We start from the raw sequence: 25,433 nt of genomic DNA on the forward strand, positions 1-25,433 counted from the left end.
CATGTTGTCACTACAAAGCAAGTGTGATGAAGCCCGCCTTTTCAGAGGAGAATCAAAGCCTTGCCTGCCAGCCTGGAAGTTGCTGACCTCAGCATCCCCCTCATCAGCCGGGCTGTATGTAGATGTAGACATCTCCAGGAGGCTGGGAGCCTATCAGGCCAAAACTGATTATCCTAATCAAGTGTTTTAATTAAGCACTGATTGCCAGGATCACAGGAACGAGGTCTGTTTTCGAGCAGTCATGGGCAGTATTTTTTTTTTCTCTCTTTTTAAAAATTCTTCTTTATGGGGGTCATGTTTGGCTTTGTGGGGGTATATTTAACGTTTTTTTAAAGCAAGCCACGGGAGGAGTCCCCTGTGAAGCGCACAAGGCAGAGCTGGCGCTGTGGCCAGTGGACACAGAAATTAAAAAAAAAAAAAAAAAGAAATGATACTACCGACTGGGTTGCCAATGAATCAGGACCCCCTACAAAGCATCTGTTTGCTTCATTTGCCCTAAAATACACGCTGGCTAGCCCACAATTAAAAAAAAAAATTTATAAACACACACACATTGGGTTGGCTTTTATTGGAATGCCTAGATGCAATCTATAGTCAAGGTATGGAAAATTCAGGTCACATAGAAAGTTAAGAAGGCAAATGAAAAGAACAATACAAATCAGACAAAATTTACATCTCAAAATATCATGAAAGCATTTTGACTGGCTTTGCCTAAAATACTTTGAATATCAATTTTTTTTGTAAGCTAATTCTTTCCATTATACAGTCCCCCACCCCCCCACCCCCAACTCTTAGAAAAAGGTCTTTTGTTTACATATTCCCCAAGGTCACTATTTCTTGTAAAAGCATGTCCAGATCACAAGTCTTTTTCGAAAGAAATAGGCTCGTTATACCTACTAACAAGACACTAATTGGGTTGATTTGACTTCATCTAAAATAAGCACCAAGAGATACCCCCAATCTGTTATTTTTCGGTGCCAGCCTTAAGGACCAGTCCATGTCGAGAAGAGGGTAGGATTATGATTTCACTTCTGTCACGTAGTACAAGCTTCTCATGGTCAATGCATCAGAAACATTTCTGAGAATTTAGACTCAGAGCCTATTTCAACCAAAAGTACTTAACAGCATGCTAAACAGTCCTGCAGAAATTCCATCGAACAGAACTGCAAACGCCTAAGGTAACAGTTAAAAAATAAAATGTAAAACAGAGCCATGTTTATGTGGTTTGAAATCTCATAGTTTTTTTTTTAAACCGGGGCTTCGTAATACTCGCCAAAGGATTTCCAGGATAAAAAATATTAATGCTAATCTGTGCTTTCATTCTAATAAAATATCAGCATTCATTAGAAGATTAATTACTTCGGTATGTTCTACCAAATACACAAAGACAGTAATAGCACTGATACTGTAAATTCAGTAGCTATTTTGAAACTTTCCCAGCCAATCTGTTTAATAAACACGCCTACTGTGCAATTTAGAGTATGTGATACATACAAAGCAGTTAGAAAATTATTTTCAATACATCACTTGAACCTTTATATTTACGACATGACATGTTCACTTGCTATATTTATCACCATTATACATAGAGGAAAACAGTGTGTACTATAGCTCAATGAACTGAGAAATATTTTTCTAAAAATATTTTTGTGGCTGAATTTAGTGCTCACGAAGAGAGATTTGCAGTAGCGGCTGGACCAACCCGGGAGTACAGATGGCCGCTGGGCCCGGGCCGGCTCGCGCGGGTGCGGGAGGGCACGGGTGGCATTTCACTTCCAGCTGGATCGGCCACCCCCGCACCCCCCAGTCTTTCCCGAGACAGAGGAGGCTGCCATTCAAACCAGCTCCCAGGACGGGTGGGGGCCCGTGGACTGACAGGAGCACTTCTCTCCCTTTTGTGTCCCTCTTGGTGACCTGACAGTCCACACCCAAGACTGGCAGAGGGACCCCGACCTTTCCCATCTGGCCCTCTTCCCGCTGCTCGGGTTCTGCTATCTTTCCTAGATCTTAAGACACACGTTTACGGTCATGACTACATCAGATCCTTTCCTTCTCATGCACGTTTCCTGGCGCATCTGATGTGGTCTCTTGTCTCCATCAGGAAATGGAGCTTCAAGGAATGGTTAACAGTAAAAACCCTGTGGTTAATTCTATCCACTCCCCTCGACTTTTAGGGGACGAGAGAGGACCTCTCCGGCCCAGTTATTATATTTTATTATTACTATCATTATTATTATTTCATATCTTCTGCTATATTCCACCAGCCTTAGTTTTCTACTGTGCCTCTCAGTTGATAAGGGTTGAGGACACTGGCCCGATGAAAAAGAGAAGAAAGAGAAAGGAGCAGTTCTCTGATCAGCCACCCACTTAGGATTGCACTGTCCTATCCATCTAGTGATAGAAAGTTGCACATTTTTTTTCCATCCTAATACAAAAATATTAACACTTCTGGACATTATAGGCATAAGTCGTTATATCTCTACAATATAATAATTTATACTGTACAGCTATAACAGATAACAAAAGGTGCAATCCTTTTAAAAAAATCACACAGTTCACATGTTTTTATCATTTTATTTTTAAGTATAAACTTTTTAAACACTTTACATAAATTAACTCCTCTGAGACTAATATTTGATGTACAGTAAATTGTAATTCATATAAAAATCCATAAACAACTTGTCTCACATAATTTACAAAAAAATCAGGGTTTCCTTTGCTTATCAGTGACAAGGATTCTATTTGCCAGTTTTTCCCCCCCAAGGCAAACCACGTTAGCATTGTAAAATCCATTATGAAATCCCCGCCAGAGCAGAACTCGCTTGTGCCAATGTCCTTTTACAAAGCAGCACAGGGAAAGCAGCTGGGTAGTCTACAAACAGTAATTTTGCCCCACATTTTAAAATTAACAGAGATATATATCACATCCTATGCAGAGAGACTACTTCTTGTAAGCAAAGGTCGACAATTCGGTCATATCTGGAAACACTGTATGCATTTTGTTTTTACCCTAGATACAGTGCCTCCAAGGAGCAGAGGGCCTCGTGCAACATGTTCAGGCCTTTTTTTTTTTTTTAATTTTCCTTTCTTTCATTTATTTATTTTTCCTCTTAATACTTCCAGTCCGACTGAGTGCAGCGATATGCATATGTAAACATATTCTTTAAAGCCGATCACCTTTAAGGTCATTCAGAAAAAAAGTTTTTTGTTTTTTTGTGGATTTTCTTCTTCGTCGTCTTCTCGTTCTGATAGCAGTCTGGTTCTCCCGGAAGGCTCTTCCGCGTCGGAGAGTCCGCTTCGGATTGTGCTCCAGAAAAATCCGAGCAGAGCAGAGGCGCGGGTGAGGCTCCGGAGGGACGCGGCGCCCCGCCCCCGGCCGGTCCGCCTGCCCGCGCGGGGTGGCCGCCTGTCCCGGGGCGCGGCCGCCGGCCCCGGGGGGTTACCTCTTGCCGATCTCGCTTTGTCGGAGGAACTGGATGTTGTTGGCGCTGTCCGCCAGCTCGGGGTACTGCTCCACCGAGAGTACGTAGTACCCGTCGTAGCCCTGCACCTTGCCGGCGCTCAGCAGCTGCCGCTTCTCGCCCTCCGTCCAGAGGCGCGCGCCCTCCTCGCCGTCGCGCACGCGCTGCTGCTCGCGCGCCCAGGCCCGCGCGAGGGCGCGCTGCCGCGCCTGCTCCAGGATGCGCGCCTTCTCCTCGTCCAGCGTCATGCCGTAGCGCACGTGCAGCGCCAGCGCGCCGAACTGCATCTCCACGTCGGCGAACCTGCGCGTCCTGCCGTTGACCACCGTGGTGGACTGCGACACGGTCACGTTGATGCCGTTCTCCAGCGCCTTGCGGCCGCTCGTCAGCCGCAGCGTGCCCAGGTCGCTCTCGGGCGTGCTGGTCTTGATGAAGTAGTGCGTGTCCTTGCCCTCGATGGTGAAGTGCAGGTTCTCCAGGTAGAAGGCGTTGTTGAGCACGGCCGCCACCTTGATGCAGTCCTCGTTGGCGATGTTGAGCACGTTGGTCTGCACGCGGCCCTGGCTCACGGCCAGCATGACGCCCTTGCCGATGAGCGACTTGACCGTGGCGAACCACAGCCACGACGGCGCGCCGCCGCCCTTGCGCCGGCTCACCTGCACCTCGGCCATCTTCCCCAGGGACAGGAAGGCCTGCGCTTGTCTCGCCACCTGCTGCTGGACTCCGAAAATGGGCTGAGAAGCAAACAGAGACGGGGTGGGGGCGGGAGGGACACGGTTTAGAGAACATCTGTAGCTCTTGGTTGCCCGGGAGCCAGGCTTCCTGGCAGCGCGCCCGGTCCTGACAACAACCCAAAAAGAGGGGTCTGGGGTGGGGGGACGTCTGTGGAGCGCTCCCAGGCATTTATTAAAAGCTCAGTGGGTTCTTTAGAGATGAAAGGGCTTAAAAACAACTCCGGGTGGAGGAAGGCACTCAAAGGTCCCTTCCCCTGAAGTTGATCCAAATCAGTTTTGAAACGGAAAAAGAGGTGACTTCATCATGTATTAGCTAAGAGCGTTTTAGTCTCTATCGTGGGCACAATATGGTTTCAGCTTTTCTTTTAGTGTCTGGATGCCCCTTTCCCACGCCTATCGCATTTGGGGAACCCCGTTCCTCAGGGTCACTGCGCTTTCTCCCTGGGAGCCCGGGGAGGAAGCGGCCAACACAAAGGTCTGAAAGGCTGGGGTGCTCAGCGCGGGACCACCGCGTCCTACTTCATGGGCTTTGAAATTCCTGTGCTTTCATTTAGGGAACCTCTGTCCTCTGTTCCAGCAAACACAGTTTTCAACTGCATTTCCCCAGTGCTACCTGCAGAAGCGGACTGTACAGGGCCCACGGCGCAGTGGGACAGCTGGAGGGGTGTGTTTATTACTTCAGGGAAACATTAACTTTTTGGAGACTTAGGGACGGTGGTCCATCGACGCTGGCAAATGCTTTGAATTGGGGGCGTCTGAACTCAGCCATTTCTTCTACTGCCAGATGTTTGTCTGGCCGGTGTTTCCCCCCCAAACATCTGTTTCATCTGCAGCACTGAAAGAAACATTTGTTTTTTCTGCACTTGGGGCGGCCTCCAGTGTCTAAGCTGTCCGACCCCGCGCTTCTCTTGACAGAGAACTTGAACCATATTTAGGAGCCTGCCTAGGAAGAAAGTTGGCAAGTCCATTTGTACAGTAAGACTTAAGCGTTCGCAGACATGTTGGAAAGTCAGACACAATTAGGATGCGCCTCTTCCGATGGCTTGGGAAACTTCGATGTGTCGTCATCACACTTTAGCAGTGTAGATATATTTGCAATTCGAAATGTGAAAATGGCTCCCAGACCTCGGAAACTTGACGGGTTTGGCTTCCTAAATGTAAAGGTGACATCTCGAAGAAGGAACTGTTTTATGTGAAGTATGAAACACCTACCAGAAAACAGAGGTATTGGCACTGAATACACTGTGTGTGTGTGTGTGTGTGCGTGCGTGTTTCAGCCATGATTGCTTTTCTCTTTGTAGTCACTGAAATTATAGGAAATTGCTCAAGGGGGGGGGGGATTAATCTTTCTAAGAAACTCTGCACTCTCTTCTCCTTATCATTACGGGGTAACCCAATTTCTTGATCTTTAATTATTCTTGCTCTTAGTTAGAAATTCTAGTGTTTTGTTGTACATTTCTTTCTGATCTCCGAAAGACGGGAATTAAAAGGGCCATTTTCTGAAATGGCAGCTTTGACTTTGCAATTTTCCATTCTTTTTCTTTTATTTTAGTTCTCAGAACAATTATAGGCCTCCTGAAATGTTATTTTCAGGAAAATTCTATAAACACCTAGTTGCAGATGGAGCTTTATCAGAGGACATTTTATTTTTATTTTCAATCTGTTCCCATGAAACACTGTTCAGATTTTAAAGGAGTTGAACTTTGCAGCATTGTTTGTGGGCTGCTCATTTGTAATACGAATCCCTGGCCCTCCCGTTTATTGTATCTTTGCCTTAAGGTCCCAAGGGCTGTAAATGTGCTTTCACAGGGGTTCTCTGTAGAAACCTTGTACTCCAAAACGAGCTCCCTCATTTTATTACCTTCTGATAATGTCTTTTTATGTTTTTATTAGCATCACTAAAAACAGATTTAAGCCTGTTTAACAGGCCCCTGGTTTGCTGCACAGAAGTGGGATGTTTTTCTAGCCTGAAAGAGTCGAAAAAATGGAAAACCGGTCTTTGGCCCAGCTTTCACAAGGGCAGTTTGATTAAATGGGTAAATACGCTACAGCTCAGCCATCGGTCACCTTTTCACCGTTTTGCTTTTTGTTTCTTACCGGTACGTCATCCCACTGCTGACTCTTCACCAGTTCGTAAGAAGGCTCGGTTAAATCAAATTTGGGAACAGGGAATCCAGGAATAGCATTGTGCAGATGGAAACCAAATGTCACCAGCCAGCTGTTAACATCTAGGAGAAGATTGTTCAAAACGAAAGGTGTTAAGAGTTATTCTGTGCTTTCATACGTTGAAATTCTTACCTTTAAAAAAACCCCAGTTCACAAACAATAGCCTGAAGAAGACCACATGTTTGCCTGCCTTCTCCGATTCTGATCCTGCTATTTCCAGACTTGAAGCCACCAGCCTCCATAACGGAGCGATGGCAAGGGCTACGGAAAACACAGTCTCGTAGCTACTCGCTGAGACTAGGCAGAGTGTCACACGTACGAGGTGGCATCCCGGGCTCGTAATACGTGATGAAAAGGGGGAATAACAATGCCCAGTAGCATGAAAGAGCGGCCGCCGAGGAAAACAGAGGGAATTGGTAGTTAGTCAAGACTGGTCTTAAATAGAAGTTGTGTGTTATTAGCTTTCAAAAGCGATTGCCCAAGGATATGCAGCTTCCACAACCCATTTTCTATTAATAAAAACCCTAAATTGAGAGAATTAAAATCAACAGTTGATTCTTAATCAAAGAGGAATGCTGAAAACTGGCAGAACTGGCCAAGGGCACAGAAGTCCGGATTACCATCAGCTCTGACTTCAAAGGCGCACTTGGGCACAGGTGGAGACAAACTTTTTGGGGAGAGAACCTGGAAACCTTTAAAATGGTATTTTAAAATATTGCCATGTGACTCCAAAAGCCATTAAGCTCAGAATAAGGCTTTTATTCTATTCTGAAGGTTATAATGTTACAGAACTACTCAACAGGCTTGCAGCTTTATGAGTACAGTTGGGTGTAGATTATTTTATATATTAAGCACATTGCTGGAAAATTTGAAATTGCATTTCACCTAATATATTTTATGCTGTTCCATCTCTCTTTTGATGTTTTTCAGAAAGTGCTGCTATGGCGTTCGCTGCAGTCCATGTTGCTAGGAGAGGATGGATTCAGGAGCTGTGGGCTTTCCTGCCTTTCAGGCAGCCCCTGTCAACACCTCTTAAATAACCAGTGGTAAACTGCTTGTCAGAATGATGGAGAGCCACTTGCTTCCTATTTCCTCCTCTAGGGCACAAACTCTCACCTCATCACCAGGCTGACAGGTCCTCTGTCCAAACATTATATGGCTATAGAACCAGTGGTATTCTCCCTCTTTTAAAAGGAGGGGTGGTGGTGGTGGGAGAGAGAAATCCCACGTTCATCACGTGGGTAGAGAGTGTTACTTCTTTGGGGGTGTGCGCGTGTGTGTGAGTGTATATAAGATTACTGGGGCCTTATGTTTTGGAGAAAATTCCCCTGAATGGTAGTGTTGGGGGCAAAGTTTCTCCTACTATGAATAATGTCTGTGTAACAGTAAAAACATACAATAAAATCACAGGGTCTTAAGTATGGAAAAGTATTGCCAAAATAATGGGACTCGGATGCCGACGTGTATTGAGAGAGCTGAAGGAGAACCCCATGAGGGTGTTGCTGAACCAGGATTGTGAAAAAGGCGAGTGTTAGCTGGTTCACAAGGAGGAGAGCTATGACAAGTTTTGGCAGTCTTGGAAAGCACGAAGCAGATGTGAAATGAACAGGGGGCAGCCTTTTGAGCTGTACCAAGAACTGAGAAAACAGGCATCTCAGTATGCCTCAAATACTGAGCAAGAAAACAGATAGCCTGAAGGGGCATCTAACACAAGCCAAAACAAAACAGAAAACCCCAAACCAAACTAAAACCAAAAAAAGAAAACAGGAAAGAACCTTCTTCCAGGAAGCATACACATGGCAGAGGAGTTCACATGATCGTCTAATTCAGGAAAGGAAGGTGGGATCAGAAGGATTCAGAATCCATTGAGTGCACAGTGAGCAGAGAAGTCAGGAGCCAAAGGGAATTAGAGCAGTGCCTGCAAAGACCTTGCCTTTCATCCTGGTGGTTTGGTGGTGGCAGAAGTGGGATGAGATGTTTCAGTCAGATCACGCCCGAAACTTGGCAAGATCTTATGACCCCCTATTGGCGGAAAAATTAGCGTGTCTATTAGTAGTGCCACCAAGCACAAACTGGTGCTCCAAATAGCTCGAAGACTGTAGTAAAAACAGAAACGGGACCTGCTGGCGAAGCAAGTGGTGGGAGAAACTCTTCCTTTATTCCCCTGAGGGGGGAGTTAGACATCCCAGGAATGAGATGGTGAATCACACTCTGTTGTGTTTCACGGTTCCTCCATTAGAACCTCACACATGTGTAAAAAAAACCCAACATTACACATATGTAAGGTAGTAATTAAAACAGAATTGCATATATATTATATCATTAAAGGAGACATTATTCTCCCCACTTCATTGTTAAGGGAACAGATTAAAAAAAGTTGTGACTATCTATAAAGCCACATGACTTAAACGAGAGTTGGGATCAGAATTCCAATTTGGGGGCTCCCAAGTTCATCCTGTTTTCTGCAGCCCCATGTCACCTCCCTTCCTTACAGGACTGGATTCCATATCATTTCAGAAAATTGTGGCCTTGGGCATTGGAGATAGAATAGGAAGTAACAAACGATGCCTCAGTTTCCCTTTCTGGTTTCTCTATGGTTCCAGAGAGAAGTAAACCCATTTAAAAGGCTAGGCATGGGGCACCTGGGGTGGCTCAGTGGGTTAAAGCCTCTGCCTTCGGCTCAGGTCATGATCTCAGGGTCCTGGGATAGAACTCCGCATTTGGCTCTCTGCTCAGCAGGGAGCCTGCTTCCCCCCCCACCCCCTGCCTCCTGCCTCTCTGCTTACTTGTGATCTCTGTCTGTCAAATAAATGGAATCTTTAAAAAAAAAATAAAAGGCTAGGCATTTGATTTTGCAAGAGTAAAGTGTAAGGCTAAAGAAAGCAACTCTAGTTATTGTGTGTATTCATATAAGGATTAAAGGAATTCTGCACTTGGAAAGGAAAGAAAAATGCTTACCTGTGATATAATCTTTCACATCATGGATTTTGCTTGCGGGGTTGTTATTCCTAAACATGTAGAGGTTAAAAGGAGCTGGGTCCTTCCCAATTCTCTTCCAGATTTCTATGTCAGGCGTTGTCCATCGTCCTGCCAAAATATCATAATCTCTTTCTCCAAAGTGGATTAATTTTGTGAGTGGGTCATATAAGCCACCATGAAATCCAATTACCAGTTGAAAGTCAATATTGGAGTCGAAATAGATTTCACCATATGCAGTATACTGAATCTGTTTCAGCATAAGCCCATTGCTACTGAAAACAGCCAATGGTGTCCCTGTGTTATCTGATGCAATGTAGAATTCATCCCCACTGCTGATTTCCATGGCAAAGAGATGTCCTTGGAGATCATAATAGAGAGAAGTGATTTCTGAACTCGAGTGGTTGTAGACATGAGTAATCCTCGTGGGATAAGTTAAGTCAGCATAAAAAAACTGCAGATGCTGTCCCAGACTGGTTTTGCTAGACACGCGCCTTCCCAGGCCATCATAACGATAGATCACTGTCCAGCCACTGCCTTTACTATAAACTCGAGTCAGAAGGCCCTTGGAGCTGTACTCGAAGATCTCTGTGCCTCTCTGACGCAGGAACCCATCCTCATCCAACCGATACTGAACATCCCCGAGGCGAGTGATCCTGTCTCGCAGGTCATAGCGAAGAGGTGTCAGACGCGCACTGTTACTTGGGTTCAGCAAATGGAGGTTTCCATTCAGGTCGTAGTTGTATCGCCACATGATCTTTTCATTTAGATAAACAGTCTGGAGCTGCCCGTCAACATCGTACTCATAAGCATACTTGGTAGTGTTGGCAAAGGGCCCTATTTTGATTTCTCTTTTGGTTACCCGACCCATGTTATCATACTGAATTGTAATCCAGTACATGAGTGACCTGAAAATCTCGTACTGAATCTCCTTGATGCGGCCATGGGCGTCAAAGTGCTTTGTGTACGTCATCACCGCTGTGGAGATGATCTGGTTAATATCATAATAGATAACTCCAAATTTTCCAAACTGCTCAACTTTGCCGGAAATGTCATCAAACTGATAGAGATCGATGGGCAGCGGTGTTTCATTGATGACCCCCTGCATGCTGGTCACTCGAAAGCTGTTGTCATAGCTGTAGTCGAACCTCGCATTGACCATCCCATCCTCGCTAAAGCGGAAAATCTGCCTGTCAATCAGGGGGCCGATTTGCCTGTACCTGATGGTGCAAATAAAACCATCGCTCTGGAGGTTGATGGTTTTGAGGACTCCCGCTGTCTCATCGTAGGTAAAACTGACTCTCGTGCTATCGTACAGGATCTCGGAGAGCCTGGTCTGCCTCCGGTACTTGAACAAGACCCTGCGGCTGGTCCCCAAGAAGGCCGTCTGCAGAAGCAGCCCCTCCTCGTTGTAGTCCGTGATGACCGAGGCATTGCTCTCGGGGGGGTTGTAGATGTTGCGGTAGTAGCCGATGGACCGCATGGTCTGCATGGTGTGGCGAGCCACGCTGGGCATGGTGATGGCGGACAGCCGGTCCCACATGTCGTATTCGAAGATGTACTGCCTCTGGCTGTGAAGCAGGAGGACCATGGACTGCGAAGACACAACAGACCGTTGTTCAGTATTTGTGACGCGGGGTGGGGGAGGGGCAGGCGCGGTGGGTCGGGGCTGGGGGGAAGCAAAAGCACATCCTGTGTGACCGCGAATACACAGAAACATTTCGCTCGAGAAAATGATTTTCACTTTAATGGAGTTCTCCTTGACCTTACATGTTGTTAACGAGCCCGGCCTGATTTGCTCAGATGCTTCATGGTGAGGGGCTCTGCAGTTAGTGGCTCAAGATCCATAAGGTGCCACTTGTCACGACTGTACCGTCGTTCTCCTAGGCGTCCACAGCCAAGCAGCAGACTGCCGATGGCTGGGGCTTAGTCCCAGGACAGGCCTGCACAAAGCTGCTCTAAAGACAATGTTTCAAGGAGAAAACATCACAGGGGCAAAGCAATCCTACCCATAAACAGCAATTATTTAGGAAGGTGGTTTTCCCCCCTCATTTGACTGAAGAGTCACTCAAATCATGTTTTAAATTTCCAGCATGTGGTGGGGGGGGGGTGTGCAAAGCATTGAAAATATTACTTTATGAAGAACTGACCCAAAATGAATAAAAAATGGATAATGTGCATATAAAGCACCAACGTCCACAAACATCGCTAAGTCACACGGTGAAGGAGAGCTGTAAAGGCCCTTAATTGAAATACGGATCTGGGTATGATTTTCTTGATTGGTTTGTTTGCAAATTCTTACCTGTCATCTGGAATGACAATAAAATCTACATTTTTGAAATTAGCGAGTACCAAATCTGATTCATGTCTTAGCTGGTGAAAGAATGGTTTCTGGGCTACATTCCACTTTGGTGCTAAATAACACAGTGAATAAATATATAAATTTATTTTTTATTTATTTATTTTTTTAAATATATAAATTTAAACAAGCTCTGCTTATTTTGCAAGGAAGAGCAGAAAGACATGAGACAATCATTTATTAGGGCAGCATGAGAGAAGTTCAACCCTGAGGCTCAATCGTGGATAATGTAGCTCAGTAGTAATACAGAGCATGGGCGATGCTCTCCTCTGCGGAAACTTCCCCCAAACCCCGTTAGACCAAATGCAATGATGGCATATCTGGGGCGATGGGTGTGTTAGGAGCCCTCCTGGGACTTAGCTTTGCTTTCACCAGAGAAACACATAACCCCTTGTCCAAGGCACATTCCCTTTCTCTCTACTGTCCACCATCTTTGAAAGTAGCCTGCATGACGAGTTCTGTAGTGTCTCCTCTGTGGGCCTAAGGGCAGTCTTTGGCTGCTAGCTGTGCAGTAGATGTCTTGAGAACCGTTCCTAATAGTTACCACTATGTCAAGGAAGATTTGGATTATGGCTGAATTCACAGGAATTAGTAGCAGTTGTGTAGTCATTTAAAATCACATCTGATGGTAGTAAAATGTTACTACTTCTTCTATGAAGAAGTCTGGGTTTAGGGTGCCTATCCTAGTAAGGGAATGGAAATGGTTTGGTGGATTTTAGGGATTTGAGAGACAGGATAAAAGCACTTGCTGGCTTTTCTGATCCCCACTGATACACGAATGTGACCTCAGTTACTGACGGTTTCTTCTCCTGTCAGTGGCTCTTATCAGGGCTGTGCTCTCTGTCTCCTTTTAAACATTTCCCCATAATCACGATCAATTTTTAGGGTCTGGGTATTTTTGTTACACATCTCTGGAATGTGCTTAATTAAGTACTTTGGGAAAAGTGTCTCAGGATAACGTGGGAACCCATTCCCCGTTTCTTCAGGAGGAAGCTGTCTCTAGGTTGGAGGGTGACGTGTTTTCCAGGCATGAGGACTGGCTCCCAGGCAGGTATGTGTGCGGGGCGGGGGGGGGGCTTCCTCTGTGGTCTCTCAAGAAATCACCGTTGGAGTAACTGTCGAGAGCGATGATTACCGAGGAGGGAAACTGTCATCTGGTGGGCCGGTCCACTCTCTCAAAGGAGAGTCTCTTCGAAGGGGAGCAAATGAGCACACGAGGTTTGCGAGCGAAGAGACCGGCAAGTAGGCGCCCGGCTGGAAGGGTTCCCGAGTTGGGAGGCATCCGTGGGGAGCCTTGACCCTGACACTGGTTCCAGAAGTCTAGTCTGGGTGGAGGCCGTCTAGAAGTAGCCGGAATGACTGCCGGGCAGCGGGGTGGGGTGTAGTCTGAGGAGAGTTGTGCAGAACGAGACGGCGTGAAGGGAGCATGACAGCAGCGCGGACTTGCGTGTCCGGGGGCACAGGTCACTCCGGCCGATGCGCACAAGGCTGGAGGCAGTGACCGCTGCGTTTGTGACTCGGGCTGCCGTGTGGCTGGTGGGCCCAGGTGCAACAGACATTGGAACTCAAAACAGAACCCTCCCTAGGACTCAAGTTTGTCTCAAGGGCAAACGAAACGTTCCACGAATTTGCTCTTTGGTGGATTTTGTTTTTTGCAGAAGGAAATTACAGGGAGGTGGCCCGTTCCCTGTCCCTTTACTGTGCTTTCATCCCTCTGTACCACAGTCACTGTCCCAAACCTCTCAAAGTGTGACTGAGGGTTTTGCACACGGGTAAGTTTAGGTCTTTTTTGGTATTGTGCTTAGTGCTTAAGGACGGAGGAAAGCCTGCCTGGGGAGGCTTACGCCTTTTATATGCACAAGAAAGGAGAGATGCCACAGAGTGCCCGAGATGCGGCTTTCTGAAAAATAGCCTCTTTTGGAATAACGCATAGATAGGATCTACACGCTTTTTGTGGTCATGCTGACGCTCTGCCGGCAACAGCACAGAACGGACACGTGAGCAGCGCCAACGTGAGGCTCTTTCTCAAATGAAAGAGCCAGCTCGGAGATGATTTACAAATGACTTACATGCTCAAGGTCTAATTTGTGAATGTTGTCGACGCAGAATCTTGGCAGGGGGACAGCGTTACTGCTTGTTTGTTGGCGGCATAAATCACTTAAAAGGGTCTCCAGTAGTAGAACTTAACTAAGGAGAAACTACTTCGCTAATGCAGAAATTCATCACCGCTGTACCAATGCGACTCACGTACTGATACTCAGAATCATAAATGGAGCCCCGTCACAGGCCCCCCCCCCACCGGTTCTCCTCCCCCGCGGGGCTCTGGGCGTCACTGAAAAAAGACTAGTCATCGCTCCCCTCCTCGGACTCTCACCGTGCAGGCATACCTTGTCCAAGTACGTGTAGCTCCACGTTTTACCATCAGCGAAGACCCGGGACACAATCCTCCCCTGGCCATCGTAGTCGACTTTCTCACTAGTCGTGCCCCGTTGGACACTGGCAATCTGGCCGGTGGACGAGTAGGTGACATTGACCGCCATCAGCTTGCTGCTGGGCAGCCAGAGAGTCGGGTGCCCTGACGTGTCGTAGGCAATCCTCAGCAGGAATTTACGGTGGTCATCATAGATCTTCTCTGTCTTTGTTGTTCGATCAAAGTCAACCGAAAGGAGGTTCCTGCCATTAACCTGTTACAACAGAAACAGGATGAGAGCGTAAGTCATGCCAGCCCCTTATTACTCTTCAGAGTCCCCGCTATTGTTTAAACACCATTTAAGATGATCGATTCTCTTTGTCAGTAAATTAATTTAGCAACTTCTTGGGTACAAGTGCAAGGCAGTAGATTAGCAGCTCCTTTAAAAGGTTTCATTAAGCAGAACGACAGCCTGGCATTTGTTCAAAACCTTTTCAATTAGATGCTGTAAACTTAAGCAACTGATAAGAAAAAATACCAAAACGCACTTGCTTTAAAGTTTGTTCGGAAGGTATGGAGGTGGTCAACATGACATCTCCGTAAATTACTCAAAGCCCCTCCCTCCACAAGACCCTGGAAAATAATTGCTCAGTAGATTAATCTTGGCTATATTAAATAAAAACAGTAAATGTGACTCCAGCCCTTTGAGGAACAGTTAAGTAGAAGCTGGAACCCACATTACTGTAAATTATTAATGTGTCTAAATAGCAGGAGGTCACAAACACGATCATTGCTTTTGGCCCCGTGCTGAAATGTCACACGTTTTTAGAATGCCTTTCCCTTTATAACATCTGGCCAACTGGCAGCGACCTCAGATGCTCCACTCCCCCATCTACAGGGTCCGACGTTTGTGCTCAGTGTACAGATCTACTGACGTGCTGCTGTAATCGGGTCTCCGTGTGGCTCTGTGCCATGTCCGGAATCTCTGACCACGTTTGGCGGTCGCCGCCTGGGATCCAAGGCACGCACAAACCAGCCCTTGGGACTGTGATGGGAATGTGGCTGCGGTTACCCTCTACTTTAGAAAACAGTCTGCGGGGTGTCGAGGACCCCCTAAGAGTGCATCTTCTGCAGCAAGACGGCCGCTTTTGGACGGCGATAGCCCGGACATAACAAAACGTGCCCTGCCTGTTGGACTGTTAAACATTAAATGGGAACGTCTGAATTTTCCATGACCACGTCTTCGCTAGAACTTTCAAAATGGACAGCTGCCGCTGATCGGTCACACACGCGTCGGCACGCACGCCACTTCTGCACCAACACCCACACCTACTCGTGTGTGCATACACAATGAGCCTGTGTATTTATGTAAACTCCGGGATGAAACCAGTCTGAGCATCTGATCGTTGACATTAACCCAGCCCCACGGAAAGAGACTCTTCGACCTTGAACTGTTCAGTTGGTGGCTCAAGGGGCGAATCGTAACGTCCAGCATCTGGGGAAAGGTATGGAAAGGTAAAGATACAACACAAAAAGTCATCCATGGAGTGAACTAGGTGAACTGCTTTTGGAGGAGAAGAGCACCCAGACACACAAATCACAGAAGGTGAGAAACGGTGGAGCCTCGGCGGCAATCCGGAGATCTCCACGTGCTGGTTCTGTTCGTGCGGATCCAGCTCCTTGCCGCAGCAGAACCTGGTGTGTAAGGCGTGTGTGCACTGCAGGGAGGAGCCCCGTCTCCGTCCCTGACAGGGTCTAGAGGTGGCAGGACTTTGGGGTTTGGCCCCTCGGAGGCTGTCTGTCCATCTGTGAGGTGCTCGGATGAGAACCTTCAGGCTGTGCCGGTGATGTATCGGCTGGATTCTGTCTGGCCGGCTCAAGGCCATCGGGGTTTCCGTTCTCCTGCGGGGAAACGCCCGCATGTTGGTCCCTGCCTCCTGTGGCTTCTGTGACGCTGCACGAGGTTACATTTGCATAATGCTTTGTGGACCTTGAAGCTACCGGCTAATGCTACAAATATCTGCTTTAAAGCCTGTAGGAGGGTTTGATTTGAGAGCGAATGAACTCAGTACTCCGCTGGCTGGGTCTGGTTCTTCACCTTCTTATCTTGGCACAAAACTTCTGATGCCTTAGGATGAGGTTTTGCACTAAATGGTTTCCTATGGTTCCGGAACGTATTTCTCTGATTGATTTAAAAAACAAAACAAAACAAAACAAAACAAAAAAGGCACAGCAACCTCTGAATGTTTAGGTGTTTCCCCCCTTTCCTCCTTCCGTAGGTTATTTCTGGCTGCACCCAGCCACGTCCGACTGCCTGTGCAGTTTCTGTGGACCTGTGTGGCCCACAGGACAGCCCCATCTGTTTGCATTTTACTTTGTATCATTTTAATTTGTATTTCAATTCTTTATTGCATTCCTTAACCACCCTTGCGCTCTGCGGTGCTGCCTCTGGTTAGAGCAGGAGCGATCTGGATGCAGGCCTGCGAGACTGTGGGGTATCAAAGGGAGCCAGGCAAAGAGCAGCCGGGGCCCTTCTTCCCACTGCCCGCACCCAGCCACCCCCCTCTTCCTCTGGTTCGTGGATATGGCTACACAACCCCAAAGCATCCAGGTGGCAATCACATGGTAGTCCCCGTGTGCCCCACCATACCCAACATGCTGCCATATGGAAACATCTAGAAGCATCGGGAGACGGAACATCTGCATACAAGTTTCAGTTTTTCTTTTCATCTAGACAGACGCCGGTGCAATGCCTTCCTTGCATCCTCAGACCGGAGCAATGAGGAAAGAATTAGCATGGGGCTGTGTTTCCCCCCGCATTCCCAACACGAGCCAAGATTTCAACCGTTCTGACTGTTTCCAGACACCAGTCGTTGTTATTGAATATGTAAAATTTCAAAGATACTAACAGATCTTTTGTTTCCTTTGTTCTTCTCATATTCGCCCAAACTTTCTCCTTCTGGTATTATAAACAAAGTGCAGAAGTCAAGGGACATTTCCACTCTAGGACACAGTTCTACTTAACTGTACCATGATGAAATTATGGCAACGTTTCTACCTGCCCTTTTTTTTTTGGACAATCATAAAGGACCAGCATTGTTCCATGTCCCAGTGGCCTTTTAATAAATAGTTTTAATATAAAAAATATCAATTTAAATTGAATAGTCTATCTAAGATGAAAAACCTTATATCAGACCATTACTGTATCTCCAGGTATATAAAAATGAGTCCAAATGCTATGTTTGGAGATGAGATCACCATCAAGTCTATGTGATACATAGCATTTTTTTTAAGCAAGCACGGAAAATCCCCCATTTTCTAAGATCACATCCAGCATGACTGTGAGGAAATCACAACGTCCGGGGACAGGGTTAGTGATCATCTTCCTTCCAGAATGCTTGAAAAACTGAGGCATAAAGATGTTAAAAAACATCTTTATGTTTAAAGACATCAAGTACCATTGGATTATATTCACGTATCCGGAATGTTTCGGGGGGAGGTGAGGAAGGGCTGGCTCATCACCCAGGACGCTCGGTGACAACTTCACGACGCCCCCGTGTCCCTGTTGGAACATCAGCTGGCTGCAGACTGTTTTGTGTCTCTCTGCATGTCAGCAATGACAGCATGGTACCGTCCCACTCCGGGCTGCGACGCTCGACTTCGAGTGACAAATAGCCCGTCAGGCAAACGTGGCTGGCAGAATTAGATTCAAGTATGCTCTCCCATGCGTGCGTGCTTTTATTTATTTTATTTTTTAATTTATTTGAGAGGGAGAGCCAGAGTGTGAGAGAGATAGCATGAGTGGGGGGAGGGGCAAAGGGAGAAGCAGACTGTCCGCTGAGCAGGGAGCCCTACAAGGGGCTTCATCTCAGGACCCAGGATCATGACCTGAGCTGAAGGCAGATGCTTACCGGACTGAGCCACCCAGGCGTCCCTGCATGTATGCCTTTAAACACAATTTTGACTTCCAAATTCTGAGAGTTTCTTTTTAAAGTGATTCACTATTTTTTTTTCCCTTTAAACATCTGAATTCTGGGCAAGTTTAGAAGATATATCTTTCTTTTTAGAATACCATTGCAGTTGTTTTGTTTTGTTTTTTGGTAATGGATGAAAGGCTGGTTCCAAAGTCCAGCACTGACAATAAATGAGGGATATTTACAAACGCAAGAGGCGGACAAACAATTTTTATGCCTGGGTCTTTTTTTTTTTTTTTTTAAACTTAGCCACAAACAAGCGAGCTCTGGAAACATCTAATCTTTAGTTTGCAATGTTTTCCCACATCTCTCCCGATTTCATTTGCTTGTGATTTCTGACTGTATTTCCCTTTCCCCTTAATGCACATTCCAGAGAAAATGCTCTCCACGTTGCTAGTTTCTTGTTAATTTTCCTTTTCTACACTTTGCTTTCAAGAACTTTTTAAACAACAGTATCCGGTGCCCTATTATGGCTACGTCATCTAGGGAGAGTGAGGTTTGTGTCCAGCAGTCAAACATTTGCAAGGATGGGCTCTTCATATCGCTTCTGCCTTGGATCGAGATGCAGTGAGATAACCCATATTAGAAGGCTGGCTTTTCCTCCTTCACTCACTGAATCAGTATTTGAGTGCCCACTCTGTGTCGGGCACCTCGCTGAATTTAGGCAAATACCTTAAAAATGAAAAGCAGCTTCTGCTAGGAAATCATATAAGGTAAGAGGGGGGATGTTCTCTATTTCAGGAAGGGGACAGACGCAGCTGAGCGGCTCTCCAGGCTGGTCCCGAGGGGCTCGTGGGCCTCGAGGGCCTTTGGTCCTCCCCCCTTCACTTCTCTTCCCTATTTGGGCAGACTCTGGTCCAATCCTTAAACCGGGTTTTCCCATCATCCCTCTCCCCCTAGAATTTCTCCTTTAGAACCACAGAGGAATGAAATTAGCAGTCAGAGCCGGCACATCCAATCTTATCTTGAGAGCAAGAAACCCTCCCTTGTGATCTTGGCATTGTCTCTCTGAGAGCAATCCCAGATGAGCCGGCAATCTCCTCCCAGCGTGGCTGAACAGGCCACTTGAAGCAGGACGTTCTCTGAAACAACTTACGAAGGCCTCGTGGTCCCGCTGTTTAGAAGGAACGAACACCCATGCCCCGGCGCTCTTATCTTTTCCTCTTCCCGCAAAGTGAGGTGTCTGTTTCGTTTTGAATCAGGCAGAGAACCAGAGACACGAGATAGGATTTCCTCTTTTCCGCTACTCTTCCTGATTTCTTTTAATGCCCAGAAAAGCCGTGTTACGAAGAAACAGAGGACACGCTTACACCTAGCTTGTCTCGAAGAAGAGAAGGCAGCTTATTCTGCGGTCAGTTTCCCGGCAAAGCATGTCCCATACTCTTGCCGTGTTTTCCTAACAAGTGTGCTAAGCGGCTCTTTCCTATCTCTATCTTCCCACTGCGCGGGTGTAAATGCCTAACGCACGTCCTGTGGTAGAGATTCTCCCGGTTAGGGAATACGTAATCATGCCTTTCAGTTGTGAAGTATTTTCACGTGTCTCATTTGATTCTGTGACAATTGTGTGACTGCAGGCAGGGCAGGGTATGCTGTATTTTACCCATTATGTGGATATGCTAGGAAGCCTATGTCTACGGCCAACATAATGTCATAACATTATGATATCATCGCAATATTATATTACTCGTATCCTATCTAGAGTATCATGATCTACATAAGGAAAATGAGGTTTCAGAGATGTTACGATTTTTCCCATAAGGTTTATTATTAACTCAAAATGGAGCCTGATCTAGAACCCACATTTTTGGAATTCGAGTCCGTGCTGTCTTCTCTGATGTGCGAGATAGGGGGCACAGGTGTGAGCAGTATCCTCATATCTTTTGGTGAAGGAAGTCCTGTGTCCGAGGGTACGTGTGTGTGTATGTGTGTGCGTGTGTGTGTGTGTGTGCGCGCGCGCGGGCACGAGTCCTCGTACATCATGACCATTACAGGGAGAGCTGGGTAAGATAAAGCCCGTGAACTAGCTTCCAGGTCGCAGTGGCCCAAGGAAGCAGGGTTCCTGGAAAGAAGCCATAGGCGGGGGCAGCCACCACGGATTCCTAGACCCGGCAGAGGGAAAGGCAGGGAGCGGGAGTCTACTTGGATGACAGACCAACCCTAGGAAAGGGATCTGAAACAAGTCAGCAGCTGGTTTTCTCTTCTGTCACTTTACCTTCAACTCTAAAGTTAATCTTCCCTCTAGGGTTCTCTTGCTTTTTCTCCTCACTTCTCTCTTGGCACAAGTCCCTCTCCAGCGTCCCCTCGCTCCTGTCTGCTGCAACTCCTGAGCCAGACGGCTTGGAGCTAGGCCACCCTGGCTCCCGTAGCCTGGGAGATGGGGGAGGTGGGAGCACGTAGCCCTGGTTCCAGAAGGTCATGCATTTAGAGTCCCAAACACCTGCCTTGAACTTGAAGTGAAATCAGAATGTAACCTGTAAGTTGGAGACAGACGCCATGTGACCCACTGATCGTTCATTCCTTTGTTTCTGTTTCTTGGAAACAGCCAGAGACAGCGTGCATTAGCTGTTTCTTACCCTGAAGGCGTGTCAAGGTAAATCATGTTGGCCTCTTATAATAATAATTCAGCCATTTTTTGGTGCAGGAGAAAGGATATTAATGGTATGCTCTGTGTTTTGTTCTCTCTCTCTTGATTTTCAGTCCTTTTTTTTTTTTTTAAATGGCAAAGGGAAGTAATTTTTGGAATATTTGTCTCCATTTATCTGATAAACTGAAATCTGTTTGCTAATAGAAAGAATGAATCAGGTTCAGTTTATAGGGTCTGAAGGTGGTTTCGTGGAACCTGTGTTTTAGTACCTAATCTATGTTCTCCACCCAATCGCTGTCATAAACCACAGCTTGCTTTCTCGATCTATTTGGCCCCCAATGTGAAAGGAAAAAAAAAACAAAAACAACACCCGACAAGGTAATGCGGAGAACATCTTGCAAAGATCAATGACACCAACACAATCAGAAATATCATTACATTTCTCATAAAGACAATATAAATCAATAGCAAGGAGGCAACAGGTTCTGTCATTGATATTCTTCCAAGTGTCCCAACTATACTCTAAAAATAATGAGGATGCAGAGAAAGACTCCGCCTTTCCATGGCCAGCCCATCTCTTAATGATCTGGAAAACTTTCAGTATTTAAGCCCACTCTCATTTACCCTCATCCCCACATTAGGAAGCTGTCCCTCCCTACTGAGAGGCTAAAGGAGAAGTAGATGATGATCGGGATAATATTAGCAAAACGACCATGGACTGACATCCAGGCTAGTTGGGATTGGGCTCCATGCAACTGCCTGATGTCTCAGGGAAGGGCTGATTTTTATATGTTGAGAAAAAGCCTTGCGACAACAGTCAGCTTTTATTCCGAATCATCTACTGGCCTGCCAGTTGCTATACCTGGTGCTGGCGGGGGATCTGCTGTCCCGCGTGTGGCTCTGGGCGGATGACGACAGTGAGGGACGAGCGCTAGGCACCCTCCCTTGGGGACACGGCATCCGCCCACGCGCACAGCGGGGCGGCGTCACCTGCGCTCTGACCCCGCTTACCCGAAGCTTCCGACCAAAGACGTTGACTTTCCCCTGGGCTTGCTCTTTCCGGAACCTCCACTCCACCAGATTTTGCCCGTTCTCTCCGGGAAGACTCATGTTCCGCTTGGCCACCGTGGGGTTCGCCGTGCCGGCCAGAACGTGTGGCTCCGTCTGGTAGTGCGAATCCAGGCCGCTGGCGTAGATGATTCTAAGTGAGCCGTCGTAACCGATCTGGTAGCTGTTTCTTAACTGATCTGAAAAACAAGGAGCGGAAAACAGAAGCTACAACTATGAATGAATCCCTCGGTGGGGGCGTGCAGTGACGGGACATTCCTGAAGTGTTGACCGAACTCCGCGTGCAGGGAAACTAAAAGTACCGAGTGATGTCCTTTTACAACGTATCACAGAAGTCAACAACTTTGATTTCTGGCGTTTTCGTGCTGTTAACAGAATGGGCGGGATAGTAAAGGCAGGCTTCAGGGGAATTTAAAATCCTTCTCCACTTCTTCCTCATTTGCCTGATGGAATAAATGAGGGGTCAGTCGGCACAGATGTGCAGGGCAAGTTCTGCCAAAAGGCACGTATGTGCTCCCTTGGGAGGCTGGTGTGTCTTCACTATTCCTGCCGGGTCTCAGAAGACGCCCATCCCTCTCTCGTTTATTAAACATCTTGTGCAAAGATTTCATACCCGTACATTGTATACCAAGAAGATGAGAGGATATTCCCCTGAAACTGACTTTTAAAAGTGAGCCATCTTCTACTTTGTATAAAACCCCCTCTTGCCTTCGGCTCAGGTCATGATCTCAGGGTCCTGGGATCGAGCCCCGCATTGGGCTCTCTGCTTAGCAGGGAGCCTGCTTCTCCCTCTCTCTGCCTGCTTCTCTGCCTACTTGTGACCTCTCTGTCAAATAAATAAATAAAATATTTAAAAAAAAAAGAGGTTTAGCCCATACTTGTTCATTATTCTTGGAGCTATGACATCACCATTGCAACAGTCACAGTACACAGGCTTTTCCAAGATTGTGTCAAAAAGGAATAGGGCAGGGGGTTCCATCATGAATATATTGGATATACACACCTATGGATGGGATGGCAAATAGGAAAGTCCAGATATTACATTAATGGGCACGCAGAATCTACTATTAAATTTCCAGGGGTCACGTCACACATGGACGGAAATCGCGTGCAAACTCGCAATGTGCTCTGTCTCAAATGCCTGCACTTCCGTGGCCACGAAGAGGACCCACTTCCCCAAACTGCAGCAGATGACTCAGAAAGGGTCTGATGGTTCACAATCCCAGGGTCCTGGAATCGAGCCCCGCATCGGGCTCTCTGCTTGGCAGGGAGCCTGCCTCCCCCCCCTCTCTGTGCCTGCCTCTCTGCCTAATTGTGATTTCTGTCTGTCAAATAAAGAAAATCTGATGCATGTGAAGTTGCAACGAAGTTGCTTTTAGAAGCGGCAGTATGCGTTGGGAGATCTGAGATATGCAAGTATCACGAAATGAACACTACTGGTAGACCCGGAACTGTTTCACCAACACCTCTAGAGGCTTATGTCTTCACCTTCCCTCTTCCAGCTCATCTTAGAAAATGGGGTCACTGCATTCTATGGGCATTTAAGGTTATCTGTTCCCGATCATGCTTTTGGGTTTACCTTGAACCATGGTGTAGAAGGAGTCGATGGAGGACAGGTTCGAAGTGATGCTGACATCCTCTTCACGGCTGGACGACTCGATGTCCACTGTGATAGCCTTGTCCATGTCCCCGTGCAGGTTCGTGACCACTCCGGTTGGAAACGTCACATTCGTCAGGCGACCTTCGCTGTCATAGCTACGTAAAAGAGGCATCGACCAGGCGTTAAAGAGCGAACGGCAGGCTCTCCTGACGTATGGATGTCAGGGGCGGCAATATCAGCCACGGAAATTTGGAAGAATATTTGCCTTTGTGCATGAGCCATGCAGAGTGAGGGCTTCAAACGCACTTTGAAGTGATCAAAAGCCTGTCTAACACAGAAAAACCTCACCACTGAGAGCTAGAGTAAACAGAAGAGCTCTCCACCTCCGCATCTTCTCTGAAGTGCAACCAAAGTCCTCCTGCACGTCTCATTTGCTGTTTCAAAGGGAACATGTTTACTGATATTAAATTCCTTAGTCTTTGCCATATTTTTTATGAAGTAGATTTAATTCACTGTTATACCAGTTTTTAAAGTTTTACTAACTTATGTCCTCCAGTGCGGTGTCCTAGGACTATATGGAATTTTGTAAAATGGTATATACACCTCGTATGCACTACGTAAGAATATCCTTGTCGTATCTTATGGCATCGCCAACAAATGAACATAATAAAGCCATTACAGATTTTCTTATGCCTCCACGTTGACAAACTTTATAATGGTAGAATGGGACCTAAATGTTGGCTGGTGGGGGGGTTCTGGGGGGAGGGTGATTCTCTCGTCTGGCCTGACGTTGTAAGGAAAGGATGAGGTCTTGAATGATGATTTATTATGTTTACTGAAATGCGATGTAGTATTTCCTGACATTTAATGATTAGTTGCTTTTCAATTATACACTTACTTTTTTAGCATGTAAATAGAAGTGGGAACATATAATTAAACGCCAGGATATCTTTTAAAAAGCTGTCCTATAATCATAATTATGCATCATAGACATAACATTTTAGTAAAGAATTGATTTTTGGGTGACTTTTCTATTTGTGGCAGCACCAGAGAAAATTTCAGAAACGATGGTGTGATTTGAAGAAAAAAAGGAAAAAAAAAACGTAGCAAATTCCAGACAGAACACAAGGCACTTCCTTGGGACAGCAGTACACATAGTAAGCCCGGATTCCAGCTTGGTCCCAAGGCTGCTTCATTAAGAAAAGGTCCAAACGAAATGAAATCTTGCACGATATCTTATTTACAATAAGCCCAGACGCAGAATGGTAGAGAAAGGGTCTTCTTAGCAAAAGAAGTTCCCAGCAGAGGGGAAAAAATGTGGGGAGGCTCCCAATGATCGGTGTAAATATGGGGCAACGGGGAATAAGGGTAGAAAAAAGAATTTAATGATATTTTGCAATAAAAGGAGAGGGTTTTAGAGGGTAAAAAAAAGTGGTTTTGGAAACTGTGGTTCATACTTAAGGACAAGATTCTAGGCAATGAAGGTAGAGAAGATTGAGCAAGGGCAGTGCCATGGCAGAGACAGGAAGGAAAGAAGGAGGAGGAGGAGAGAGACGATGTCTGCTGGGGGTCTGGTGAGGAGGTGATCCCATTAATTCCGGGGGGACAGCATCAGTTAGATGGAGGGTCTGACTGACCGGATCTGACAGTTTGCCGTGGTGCTTAGCCAACGGCCGTGCGGGCACTCAGGAAAGAACAAGCAAGCGAGGGAGAAGCAAAGAGAAAGGAAATGCACCGTTAAGTGTAATCATTGTTTGGGCCCATAAAAGGCAGAGCTGAAATTAAAAAAAGCAGCGTCCTTCCCCTCCCCACCAGCCCAAACGCCCCCAGCAGATGAAGACATCAATGAAAGAAATCCAACGTAGCTTATTGCTGTCATTGCTTTTTAAAAGAAATTACTGCTCTTGGAGAAACAAACAAGGTGTAGCTTTGTGTAGGCGGAATTATGGACAAAACCGGCTTAAGGCTCAGTCTTCACCTGAACGTAAATCTGGCGTCTCTTTACATTCCTCCCAGGCTATTGTGTCTTGAAGAAATTAGCATCCTTCCGAATGCTCCTCGGGAAAAGGCAGTCCCTCACTGCGTTCTCCCCCACTCCCCC

At 46.5% G+C, this 25,433-nt stretch overlaps 1 protein-coding gene across 4 annotated transcripts in view; it reads right to left on the reverse strand.

Moving 5' to 3' along the window:
- Positions 1-3,309: 3,309 nt before the first annotated feature.
- The window catches only part of TENM3 (teneurin transmembrane protein 3), a 598,389-nt gene continuing 576,265 nt past the window's right edge, over positions 3,310-25,433 (reverse strand). For all 4 annotated transcript variants that reach the window (XM_045997095.1, XM_045997094.1, XM_045997093.1 and 1 more), the window contains 6 exons: positions 23,312-23,487; positions 21,676-21,911; positions 14,084-14,380; positions 9,320-10,931; positions 6,293-6,423; positions 3,310-4,195 (listed from right to left, as the gene is read on the reverse strand). In XM_045997095.1, coding sequence (XP_045853051.1) covers positions 3,440-4,195; positions 6,293-6,423; positions 9,320-10,931; positions 14,084-14,380; positions 21,676-21,911; positions 23,312-23,487 — 3,208 coding nt within the window. In that variant the 3' untranslated portion in view covers positions 3,310-3,439. The remainder of the gene's footprint in view (positions 4,196-6,292; positions 6,424-9,319; positions 10,932-14,083; positions 14,381-21,675; positions 21,912-23,311; positions 23,488-25,433) is intronic.

Source organism: Meles meles, chromosome 2 (genome assembly GCF_922984935.1).
Source record: "Meles meles chromosome 2, mMelMel3.1 paternal haplotype, whole genome shotgun sequence".
NCBI lineage: Eukaryota > Metazoa > Chordata > Mammalia > Carnivora > Mustelidae > Meles > Meles meles.